Source organism: Colias philodice, chromosome 1 (genome assembly GCF_061535455.1).
Source record: "Colias philodice isolate Cphi_HAF_F1 chromosome 1, ilColPhil1 Martin Lab GWU primary, whole genome shotgun sequence".
Classification (NCBI taxonomy): Eukaryota; Metazoa; Arthropoda; class Insecta; order Lepidoptera; family Pieridae; genus Colias; species Colias philodice.
The window spans coordinates 5,115,686-5,129,199 of record NC_143086.1 but is presented as its reverse complement, the minus strand read 5'-3'; the positions used below and the strand labels follow the sequence as shown (position 1 = coordinate 5,129,199).

At 33.6% G+C, this 13,514-nt stretch overlaps 1 protein-coding gene across 1 annotated transcript in view; it reads left to right on the top strand.

The window, feature by feature from the left end:
- The window catches only part of LOC149491114 (uncharacterized), a 52,095-nt gene extending 46,247 nt beyond the window's left edge, over window positions 1-5,848 (top strand). The window contains exons 9-11 of the mRNA XM_089700142.1: window positions 954-1,097; window positions 1,791-1,919; window positions 5,645-5,848. Of these exons, the coding sequence (XP_089556268.1) occupies window positions 954-1,097; window positions 1,791-1,919; window positions 5,645-5,803 (432 nt within the window). The 3' untranslated portion in view covers window positions 5,804-5,848. The remainder of the gene's footprint in view (window positions 1-953; window positions 1,098-1,790; window positions 1,920-5,644) is intronic.
- Window positions 5,849-13,514: the final 7,666 nt, after the last annotated feature.

Sequence of the window (13,514 nt, the reverse complement as noted above, 5' to 3'; positions counted from 1 at the left end):
AAATTTTGCATCTGATTACTTTTAACATGAAAGAGGAATAAGCGGATTATATTATACCGGTGAATATTGGCTACTTTAACCCGCAGTAAATTACGGTTTACTTACGGGAAATTGAAGTTGATTTGAAATGAACTTATTCTAAAGTAAAAAAAAAATTAACTTACCAAGTAGGTACGTCGATTGCTCTGGCGGGATCACGGGTGGCCGAGAGGTCCGCTCGCTCCGGTGAGGCGCAAGACGAGGCGGGTTCGAATCTCGCACGGGATCGAATTTTTCTATTCTTTAAAATTTTTCTAAAGCACATAATAATCAAAAACAGAGTTGGATTAGTTTTGTCAATCATATATTCGGAACTAAAGTATGGGAAATTTGTACTTAAAGAATAAAGAAACCAGTTAAAAAAAAAAAGTTAAAAACCTAAATGTGTGTATTGTGTGAGCAATTAAAATGCCATACGAAGTCTTGTTTCACAAAGAGACCGCAGGGCTGGTTTAGTTAAATTATTTGCATTTAAATTATGCTTTAAGGCTTTTCATTTAAAGCTTCCTAGAAAAATGCACATGGTTTAAACGTATTTTCTCTTCACAATAATATGTAGTTTACTTCTGAGATACAGTACAAATATAAAAACTTTTATGTGATATTACTTCTAAGGCTTTGCTTCAGTCGTAATTTTATAGAACCACGCATACTATTTGTGTAGAATTATAACTCTGATGAGCTTTTTTAATACGGAAATATGAAATGTTTAAGATACGATTGTGCCGCAAATATTTCCTTTTTTTTAATAGTTTTTTTTCATTTACAATTTTCATTGAAAACATTGAAAATATAATTATGATCATATTCATATTGAAATGTTCATTAGCAATGCTTTTCATCTGTTTTTACGTAATCTGAAATTCATGTTTACGCTTCAAAAGTATGTTTTAAATAAGTCATTAATATTTCAGATACTTATTATGAACAAAATCAACGAGGTGCGACTTTTAAACGATGTACAGCAACAGATATCGGCCATTATTTGGGTTGCATTCTCATTGATTACAGTGGCGATGTTTCAAATTAAAACTGTTGCGAGATATATTTTGCGAAATGTGAGCTTTTTGATTTATTTATTTTATCATATTCTTTTGTAATGATTATCTTTTAAAATGCGTAAATAACATATTGTTAAATTATTAATTGGTCGCCAGCATTACAGGCATTGACGTGTCATCGTAAAACCAAGCAGTCCCAGTTTATTACACCTTAGGGTTTTTAAAATTTTGTTATACTAATTTTATAAATCCAAATCCATACACACACAAATTAACCATTTAAAACTTCATTTCTTTAGCTGAAAGCTACTTAACTTTTCACAAAGGCGATGTATGAAATCGCTTAATATCCATTGTGTGGCAAACGCGGTAACAAGTCCTTTCAAATCATAATTAGTAACACGCTTCATTGTCTAGCCAGACAGGCTATTCTCGAGCGACCACAACAATTATTACGAGTATGGCCAATTGGAATTCATTCTGACGTGCGTTACGCGCTCACACCTTACGGAATTTTTAACGCTTAAACAGAAACACGCTTCGAAATGTTAGCGTTAAACAGATTAGAAAACATTGGTGTGGAGAGTTACGTTCAAATTTTGGAATATAATTATGCCTATTAAACGATAAAAATTCTGTATTTATAATTAATGCGAATAAGAGGGTTTATCATTTGAGCCACGTATTCATACTGGCATATTATATATTTAAAATAAACAGTTCTCTTTTGTTAAATTGATTTTTTTTTAGAATTTAATCGGCATATTCCGAAGTACTCCAAGATATGGGCCCTTGGATCCTGACGATCGTAAGAGGAGGAAATATTTTGATGAGATCTGTTTATATCGACAATGTAAACATGATTGTATCGTCATGTCCGTGAGTAAAATATTATCCGTAAGTATTATTAAGAAAAAAAAAGAGCGTGTGTTGAACACACGTGTCAGAAGTGAAACTTCTTTGGCAAGATTCAAAGATACCAAAATTGACGCCTTACTTCATGACGTGACGGTATTACGATGACGTGACATTGAAATTGCACGCCTCATAAGCGAAGCGTTGAGGTGGGTACTACTGTCACTTCGCGCAAAACATCTGATTTTTCAAACTTAAAATGTCTTTATGTATCATACATTGCACTTGTAAGATAATACATACACTCACATATTAAGAAAAAACACTATTTTTAACGTTCATGATATTTTTGATGTCATTTTTGTTATTTAAACTAGTTAAAAAACAGTTTAAAAAAGTTCTGTCTTGGACGTCCGTGTGTCTGTATGTGCGGATCCTTTTTCTTGTTAACACGATAGCGACCGAAATACTTTACTAATCGAGTCTTTTTTTTTCTCTTACGCTTGAGTATGCTCAGGAATAGAACCCTTTCATTTTTCAGGGTCTGATTCGATGTGGTTTAATTGTTATTAAATAAACAAAAATAATAATTAATAAATATTTATTAAAAAAAAAATTATGAGGCGTGCACTTTTGGATTTTCCAAATTATTTTACTCTCAACGCGCCTAAAGTTTCACTTCAAAAAGTATTTTATAAATTAGACAAAATACTGCTTCTTTCGAACTAAATAAAAAACATACGGTTAACTATTTCATTTGAACAAAGTTAACTGGTTAACAAATCTCTTTATTAACAGTTTAATAAAGGTAAAATCTAATTGCCTCAACTAGTTCCTTATATTTTCTTTATACTTACTAGTTTCTTTATAAATACACGAAGGCTTTGATCAGATAGGTATTAGTCGATCCAAGTTCTTTGAATTTGGTTATATTAAAATTTTAAATCCGTTTTCGTTGAACTGCCTTTTTTAAAAAAAGAGCGTGAGCCGAGCACACGTGTCAGAAGTGAAACTTCTTTGGCAAGATTCAAAGATACCAAAATCGTCGCCTTTGTCCATGACGCGACCTTGAAATTTTACTAGAAAAAATTAAAAAAGCTAATTTTTAAAACACTTGCTTAAACATTTTGTATCTAGAATGTACGATGATACTCTCATTATAACATCATCATTATTTCGTTCAAAGATATCTTTAATTCTGTACGTTTAATAGCGAGCCTGTATAAATAACTACAACATGTAAACACGATAGCTATAAACAAGGGAAGCAATTTGTAGCGTTTCGAAAACATTCTAGAACAAACACGCTGAGTCCTTGTTTCTGTTACAACTTTAGGCCAATTTTAGTTGCATTGCTGGTTCTAGTTTTGTTCATTGTAGCACATTAATTTCTCGCATGTACTTTTATTGTAACTGAAATGAAAGCTATTAAGTACTTTTGATTAGTATGATTAGATAGTTAGTACAACTAAAATTAATACCTCTCATTAATATGATTACGTAATAATCGAAACTAAAATTATTACTTTGACACTTTTATTCGCGTGATTATGGTTATGTAACCTTTAAATTGTCGTGATACAATTTTGCAATTTTCAACAAATTGTATTTTATAAAAGCGTAGAAAATCTTAATTTATATAAATCTCGTGTCACAATGTTTGTCCTCAATGGACTCCTAAACCACTTAACCGATTATAATAAAATTCGCACACCATGTGCAGTTCGATCCAACTTGAGAGACAGGATAGTTTAAACATATGTAGGTACCACGGGCGAAGCCGGGGCGGACCACTAGTTTTCTTATAAGTATTGACATTGGCAACGAAGTGAGTTTTTCACTTCTTCGAAACATCTTGAACGTGACAATTTATTATTCAATAACACTTTCTATCAGTATAAAATGTTGTAAAGACGTTTCTGAGAAGCGAGAAGTGGAGTCGCTTCGATGTTTTTATTTATTTAACGTCAGTAATATTCAGTGGAAGGTCATACAGTTGCACGTGGTGAACGTTGGCTGGTTAATATTTAACGATGCGTGTGTATCGATCGATGTAAAGCGCGGCCGCGGGTACGGATGGTTAGCTCGTAGAGGTGTGCTTTTACAGAGATGTATGTGACTACACTTTATATGTCGGATCGGTTTACTTTTGCGATATAGTTATGTAAGGTAATATAATAGAGACAAAATATAAAAGTGTTCGATTTTGTTACGATTTAATTCAAAAAATACTGGTTCGATTTTAAATTTTAGTGTGATGTAGACTGTATTATATTTTGTTTTTTTTCAGCGTCTAGCATCGTTTAATCTCAATAAAATCTATAAGAGACAATACACGGTATTATAGAAGGATTTCGTGACAAATCTTATAAAGCAATACTTATAGATTGAGTAAATAAATTGCTGTTAGCGTGTAACTAAAACGTGCCTAGTCCAGTGCAAATATTTAGTCGTAGCTTAGTTGGGTACGTGCTTCAAGCTTCGATCATAGGATCTATATTGTTATACTGGTGTTATGTTTTGCATTGATATTTACAAGGCGAAAGGTCATGTTTAAAAGCGTGGAGACTTTTTTATTGCATGTACCTAATGGTTTAAGTTCGAAAAAAATTAAAAGAAATCCCAATTATTTACTATTCAGCTTTCACTGAGTGTTATAAATTTTAGATTTTAATTATTGGTATTGATAATAACATTTAAATTTGATAGAAAGCGATTGGATCTTAGAAGAAAGAACAGAAAGGGAAATCGGTGGGAAAATCCCCCGCAAAAGTGCAAGCATATAATACGTATACCTATAAGCATTCATTAAACGTATTGTTAACACCATCATGAACAAAAACAATGACGTCATTACAATCAAGAAACGTTACACACATCACCGATTCCCTAGAATCAATCGACTACGCTAATAACTCGCCAATACAATATTCATGTTAACTAGATAACACTTATAATATTCGAAGTAATTTAATTGTTTTTAATAAAAAAATGAAGAAACTGTTGACAGAAAAAATACGCGAAACGCACCATTCTTTCCAAGTTGCAGTAAAGTTTTATAAATAATAAAGTAAAATAATAAATTAAAAATAAAAATTCATTAGCATTTAAATACATAGGTAATACTGTGCAAATAAGATATACATAGGTAATGAGATGTAATACTAAGCAGCGAACGTCGTCCATTAGCATTTGCAATTTCTCAAGCCGAGTGCACTAGAAACTGAAAAATAGGACCGAATGAATAGAAATGCAGGCGGAGATAAAACAGGGGTTTACACTATTTCTTTTGCTAGGCAAGATGAAGTATTTTAGTGCTGTTTTGGATGTGAAAATTTGCTTAATGCAAGCCGTTCCGAATTACACCTTTAGGCTATAACTAAGGTTAGGTAGGGTTGCGTTTTTTGTAATATGTATGTATTATTTTCTAAATACAATTTTTCCCCGGAGTATTTTTAGTACCTACTAAGGTACTAGTTTTGACTGTGTTCACTAATTATTAACTAACACTACAAGTAACAACTGACACAAACAGAATTATTTAGGTACTACATAACATAATATGTAATATCATCTGAGGCTAACAATTCTCTAAATGGCGATAGTTGGCACGTGAACATGTAGTTATATTACATAAATACATAAGTACTGAAAATTTCACCCATTTATTTCATTTAAAACGCCCGAAAAATTACCAAACGCAATTAAGAGCTAATAATTGTGTTCATAAACAAATTTTAATTTCACAGGAGAAGTTCGAATGCAACCATCTACCGTTAATATTCAAGAATAAATCGCCAACTTCAGAAAGCACGGAGTCGTCTATCACAAATATATACCACGCTAGTACGGAGAGGAAGAGATTTTCAAGTGTCGTGGACCTCGTCGTCGACAACAGGGAAGTTTAAATTAGTTCACGGCTTGTAAAGTTTGTAATTTGTGAGATTTTTTAAAATAGAGAATTTTGAAATGTTGGTCGTTTTTAATTGTGAGTGAATATGGGACGTTCATTTTAATTAATACATCTGCATCATGTTTTAGCTTATATTATATGAGCATATTATGATCTCGTGAATAAACGTATTTATTACATAAGAAACTATTTATTGTTTGGCAAATACTATCCTACACATCGCATGAGGATATGTATTTTTACCATTTATGCCCATCTAAAATTATATATCATCTTATTAAATATATTAATCACATTTTATGTAATCTATCAGATTGCTTCTTCAAATACATATTAACACTTGTATACGTATTACATTTTATTATAATCTACAGTAATTGCATGTGTAAATAAACTACATAATATTTCATCGATAATGAACAGAAAGCGTAAAGCGTTTTCGGTAATACTTCATACATAATTAGTTTCGTTAATAAACCTCTATTGGATGTAACTTGACGAGTAAAACGAATGCACCAGCGCTAACAATGTAGGTGATAACGAGGTATATTTTTATTTTTATTTTAGATATCGTTACGTTATTAAATTTTATATTTTTAACGTGTTAACGTTTTTAAAATCGTTTTAGTCGGGTGACATGTTCAGAAACTTGTGTCACACCAAAACCTCACGAGCGCGATCGCAGGTATAACGAGAGAGAGACGGACCGATCTCCTGTCTCATCTCGAGCGCTGCCACCAATAATACGTTATCACGTAAACATCTCGATCAGCTGGGTATCGACTTAGCGCTCCTGGCGCGCGCGCCATGAATGACCGCGCCGAGAGTGCGTTCCGCGGAGCGCGTTCCAAATAATTGAAGTATATCAACTAAGCGCGCCTGGCGCGCGTGGCAACTGTTCCAGTGTTTGACCGTTCATCATGGAAGCTAGTCGTGTACGAGCAGCAGCAGCATTTTTTTCTTTAACTCCGGCACAGGGACTCCCATTTCACTACTGATTTCTCTCCAACCAATAAATCGCTTAGAGAAGATCTCTAAGCGATTTATTATGATACGAAGAAATTTTACTGTTCCACAAAACTTCTTTCGTACCATATAGGTAGCTGAATTAATTTACGGCAACTTTGGTTATCCATAATTATTACTCGGAGCGCAACAAGCACAAAAAATACGACAAACCCGTCTCCATTGGCGCGCGCGCCACGTTTGATGCGCGGTAAAAAACCGACACCCGACGGAACGGACCGCTCCGCGTTCGACCGCTCCAACGAACATTTTGGCGCGCGTTCCAAACTGGTATCCATTTCACGCGGCTGGAGCGCGCGCCAATGTTCGATCTCTTGGAGCGCGTAGTCGATACTCGCCTTAAACCTACTTTACAAACAACCAATTTTTTTTTACAATTTTAATGATTTTATCTATGTTACTCTATTCTAACGTTAATTTTAAATATCTTCCTCACAATACACCGATATAATTAATTACATATAGTAATTACTTTACACTCATAGTCCATTATTTTCCTTCCCAATTCCTCCTTATTTTTTCGAACTTTCACTGTATCTCGCTATTTCGCTGTTTATGTTCGCAAAAACAGGCAACGCATTTATTTGATTGATTCGTTTCGAAAAGTCAACAAGTCATAAATCCTACATGCAACTGGAATTCAGTTGATTCAATTCTCTTGCCGTTCCACTTTTGTCGAGAGTTGAGACCGATGCAAGCAAATCACTCAAATTTGATATTTCCTCTCTACATGCAAATATACGTTGCTTGGTGCACTCGTGTTTCGAATTTAATTGCAAAAGGACCATGCTATACAGGGTGTAATCGTTAAGTGTGCACAGGCGATTTTCCGTAAGTATTGCAGATATTAAAAAACTTTAAACTGATATCGAAAGCCCTTTACCTAATGAGTAAAATGACAGTTATAACTTTTTAAAAATAAAACGGGAAATATCTAAAAAAAATACATTAAACACGCCCCTACATTAAATTTCTCATTCATTTTGTATTCAAAGCAAATGTTCGGAGTGACATCCTCGTTTTGGAATACCATTGTATTCCACATCGAGCTCTATTTACAGTTTCTAAATGAATTTTCATAAAAAATTACGAAGTTAATTAAGCACAAAACCAAAAAAATAACCAAAACCTTTCATATTACATGTTGGGGATAGTCATATCTCATATTAAATGTATGGGCGTGTTTGATATAAAATTTTTGGATATTTCCCGTTTTATTTTTAAAAAGTTATTATGTATATTTCAAAATGTTTTTTTAAATGTAACATTATATTAATTTATATTCCGTTAAAAAATTATGAAAGCATCAATGAATTCGGTTTATAAACCTTTTAAAATACACTATTAATACGGTTTAAGTTAGCACTTAATAACATGCCCTCGATCGTGAATTGATCAAGGGGATTACATTATAAAACGATGAAGGTTATTTACATATCATAGTTTGAAAACAATATATACTAAAACCAATTTAATAGTATAACAGTAACGATATTGAAGAAAAAAAATATACGGAGGGCGTTCTTAAAGTTACCTCTTTTATTTATGTATTTTTTTATTTGTGCAACATCGCTGCAGTTTTCTAATCAACGAGCTGTAATGAAACTAGCACGATAGACTGGAAACTTTTTAAACCACTACTTTAGAATGTTAATTAACGGAAAAGGAATATTTATTTTTTCTTATATAATTAAATACAACCAAAATAATAATTCAAATACTTGATATGGTTTATCACCACATAGTATAAAACAAAGTCGCTTTCTCTGTCCCTATTTCCCTATGTTTAGTATGCTTAAATCTTTAAAACTACGCAACGGATTTTGATGCGGTTTTTTTTTAAAAGATAAAGTGATTCAAGGGAAAGATTTTAGTATATAATTTATTAGGTTTTAGACAAAGCGGGCGAAGCCGCGGGCGGTAAGCTAGGGTTTGATAAATCTGGAGGTAAAATTGTCCATAATATAATGAAAATGGGAAATATAAAGCAAACTATGTATTCGTTCTAAAGCGAAATTTTAGCTTAAAATGGTTTAAACAAGTACTGAGAATACCGCGAAGTTTAGTAGGTACCTACCGGGAAATCGTGGGAGGTTAGTTGGTTTATGGAAATACAAGCTTAACATTGAACTCACGTAGTTTTGCGTAGTTCATTGATTTCCCGCAAGTATTATACAATTCAATGTCAGTAATATTATTTTGCAGGTTTAATGTACTGTGTACATGGATAACGTGGACGCCACTCTAGACTATTGCAAAAAAATGAATAGGAACAAAAGCGGCTGTACACGGGCGAGCAGTCCACGACCGACTGCTCGAGCAGTCCGTGTACGTCGATCAGTCGTTAACTGCTCGAGCTACCAAACGGCTTGAAACGGTCGTGACTGCTCGAGCAGTCATGTGTACGGCAGTGAATGAATGACTGTAGTTCACCGCGCGGTGGAAGCTTCAAGCAATCGGTCTAAACTGCTTGAAGCAGTCCGTGTACGGCCGCTCTAAGACTGGGCTAAGGAAAAAGGGTGTTTGATGGACTGGTAGGTATACGGGGACTATATGGACACCTCGCCACAAGGTGCCCTGCGGGTCGACTGATTGCACGGTTGGGATATCTATCGTCACGTAGATATCCCATCCATGGGCGATGGGGTCGTCACATCCCTACGCCATTTTGTCATGAATAAACAACGTCTGAGCGCCAAGGCACAATCCATGCAAAGTGATACGAAATTTCAAAGGATTTTTTATCCCAACGAGTTTTCATAAGTTATGAAAAGTAACATCTTTATCTCAATTGACATCATCAAACACAATATTAAAACACAGGTTATCTCCGACGTTGACTCATCCAACACAATATTAAAACACAGGTTATCTCCGACGCACATAATCAAATAACATTGTATTCCAGGAAAGCTGGATTCCAAGTTATTAATTTGTACGACACAAAAATATTATAAAATAACGTCTCCGCCTGAAACGTCCAGAACAAACATTATAAACGATGAAATACCTTGAGAAACGTGTAAACTACGACGGGAAATTTCTCTTAGAACATTGCAAGTACTGGGAAGCGGTTTCGTTTGGCACGTGCATTGGAATAGCTGGAATCGCCCTGTAATATTATTATTTCAACACTTTGAGATTATCTAGAATTTTCTCGACAAGCTATTATAGATCATACTAGAAGTTACCCGTTTATTTGCACGTATGGTCAACAAAATATTTAACAAAGAAATTTGAGTGATTTAAAATTAAAACACACATCTTTGTGATGAGAATGAAACGTTTTACGCCTTTAAAAGGAACCACTCACAAATGAATATCAAAAAATCACTTCGTATCGATTTGATTGCTTAGGTAGTAAAAATTCGGCTTAGCTAGATGATAATTTTCAATACACTAAAATTCTGGCAATTTTTTAAGCGTCAGTAGCTTGTAACACTATGTTTCGTCTGTAGGTTTTATAAATGTCTACCCCGAGCTAATAAACGACGTTCAAAAGGCTTGTGTGGTCGCAGCCTGGGTATAAGTTCGGTATATCGTCGCTTCAAATAGCTGTCTATGTTACTGCTAATATTATAAATCATGTTTTATTAATAAAGTCCAGGTAACTACCCTAAGGTTAACACTACACCATTTTTGGTATTAAAAATTATAAGTAGCTACTAGCTAGATATGTACCAGCTGACGATAATATTAAGCAAATTATATATGTTTAAAAAATAATTATTAAAGAAGTCGAAATAGAGCTCTTAGTAGAACTAACAACAAGACAAATTATTTGCATTTTTTGCATGATTTGTCATGTGTGTAATCATACCTGAAGCAAGAATACTTAGACGAATTATTTTTCTCTCAAAACGGTCATAATATTAACTCTAACTAAAACGAGGTATATAATTTTATGCAAAGATTATATACCGTTGAAACTACACACAGCTACAGTTTAACCGTGGTTTAACCATTTAGCGCAGTAGCCGTAACATCCAAGCTATGTGCGGTTGACCTGATTACAATCCAACCACACGCCTGAGGGACCCTCGGCGAGCTTCCACAAACATGGACGGGTTGACTGGTTATGACTTTCATTATCACAAGTAGGCCGATGCCTTCAACTTTTATCTTCTTTGATTATTTATTAAAACCTATATTCGGAGCTAGGATGACATTTTCGTGGTTATGTTTTAGTACACGAGTAATACTTGTATTTGAAAAGAACAATTATATAAGTCAGAAAATATAAGCTCACGAAGATTTAGAACATGCAAGTTTACGTAGGTAGCTAATACATTGTTGGTCCCTATCTAGGTCAGTTTGTATCTTGGGGTCTTGTAAGCACTGGCTGTTGTGAGAAAACTTTAGATCGCGGAATACTATTTATGCTAATTAGCTAGGCATTTTATAAAAAGCCTAGATTCAGATTGCACGTCTACGTAGTTAAAATTGGAGATGTTTAATTAAAGGTTTGTTCGTTTCATTGATAATTAAATGGGATGGAATAAAATTCTTATCAAGCTAAATTATAAAGTTTTATTGTATTATTGCTTTTAGACTTTGTTTTCACAAGACTCTTGTCTAGATCTTATTAATTAAGAAAAGTTTAGGCGTTATTTGTAACTAGAGATCAAATTTAATTTTTGTGACATGAAGTTATGAACTTTGATATTCTTGTTTATTTGTTTTAATAGTAGTTATATTCGTTAAAATATGACTTAGGATTATCTGTTTCAAAGTCAAATGTATCAACGCCTCTGCTATTTAATTACATATTTTGTAGACGTTATTTTTCATGTTTATTATTGTATTACAAACAATGTTCTTCATTTCATTTGCACCGTTATGAGAAATCCGCTCAAAAATGCATGAAATATTACAATATAAGGATCGCATTGTGAAAGTAGATGAGTTCATTAGAGTACCAAGAACTGCAAGTAAATGTTATTTAACTGGACCCTCACAGAAGATAAGAAAAGCGCTGAAATTGCTTCCTTGAACAAATAATTAACGATATTACTCGTTTCGAAGCGGGGTTTCACAGTTCTTTGGAATTGCAAGAAGAATAATAACAATAAGATGAAACACAATTTGTTATAGACGTTGGATAAATTATTTTCCGAGTTTTTAGTCGAAAAAATTGTGATCTTAGAATTAAAGAGCTGACCGATACGTTTATGGTTATATTGTTAATACTTAGTGTAATTAACAAATGCAAACTATCTCTTTTTGTATTTGTGGGGCGCTTGGTGGGGCGCCACCCGTAACCCGCGGCCGCCCTTTTGAAAAATGGGTTTCACACTATCTCCTCCTAGCAATCCCATAGCAAATTTGACAAGTAATTTGTAGAAAATTGAATTATCTAGAACTTGGTTTCTGTTACATCTTAGCTTCACATAAAAATAAAGAAGTTATAAATAAAAATAATAACGTGCAATACATAAGGTGCATTGGGGTAATTCCGGCGACCGTGACGGGGTAAATAAGTAATAGTTAAATAAAAATGTATTTAGTGATTACCCTACATCTGAAATTCCCCAAATGCATTAAATATCTCAGCTATATGTGACATGAGTATTATTTCCTTGTGAAAAAGTGACGACGCTAGACCATCTCTATAGCTCAGTCAATGCTCCACGCATTACTAAGGCATCATGTTGGCATCATAGTATGGGGGGGCTTCTTGAGGGCTTCTTTTTTAATTCTTCTTATGAAAGTTGTATTAAGCAGATTTACATCACACATTGCGATTAGACAAAATGTCAGTATTTGCATAATCAAAATATTGTCCAAAAGCAATGTGCCCCGCACAGCTGTCTTTGCTGTTTCTTCATTGCTTCTAAAATCGTCATAGTTGATCTGTAGCTACATTTTTAATAACAATTTATAGTATACTTTGCAATACTAAATCACTATAAAAAAGAGCGTGCGTACCGAGCACACGTGTCAGAAGTGAAACTTCTTTGGCAAGATTCAAAGATATCAACAAGACTCCATAAGGCAACCTTAAAATTTTACTAACGCCTAAAGAAGTTTCACTTAAAAAAAATTAATATAAACTGTCACATCATCAACATAGTACCTATATGCATTCATCTCATAAGTCATAATATAATAAAAGCAAAAATCACACCTTAAGTAAGTAGAAACTTAAGATTCAAAATGTGTTAGATATCTCATCTATTTAATACATTATTAATACATGTGATTATTGAGTTCTTCTTTGCTTAAAAGATGGAAGTCGTGCTAGACAGCTGAAGAAGACACAAGTAGCTGGTTTTATGAGTACTCACTAAAACCAAAACCAATGTGTCATATACTGCCGCTAGCTTTTCATTTATTACCAAAAACAATAGGTCGATCTGATTGCTTAGTACGAGCTTATAGCTAATGATTATCTATAAATTTAGAGCAATGCAACCCCGCGAATCATCATCGCCATGAACTCGCACATAATTTTTCTTTTGAACATGCTAAATAATAAAATGAGCACGCCATACATGCAAAAGATTTAACTACAAAGTTATAGTGTCTAAACCATAAATTTATATATTCTTCGAGTTCTTCAATGCTTCACAGATGATAATCGTCTAAGACAGTTGTAAGAATGAAAAGACGCTTATCTGAAAGCTCAAACAAAGTGTCAATATCATTCTACCGCCGTCTTTCCGATTTTTGATTGCTTC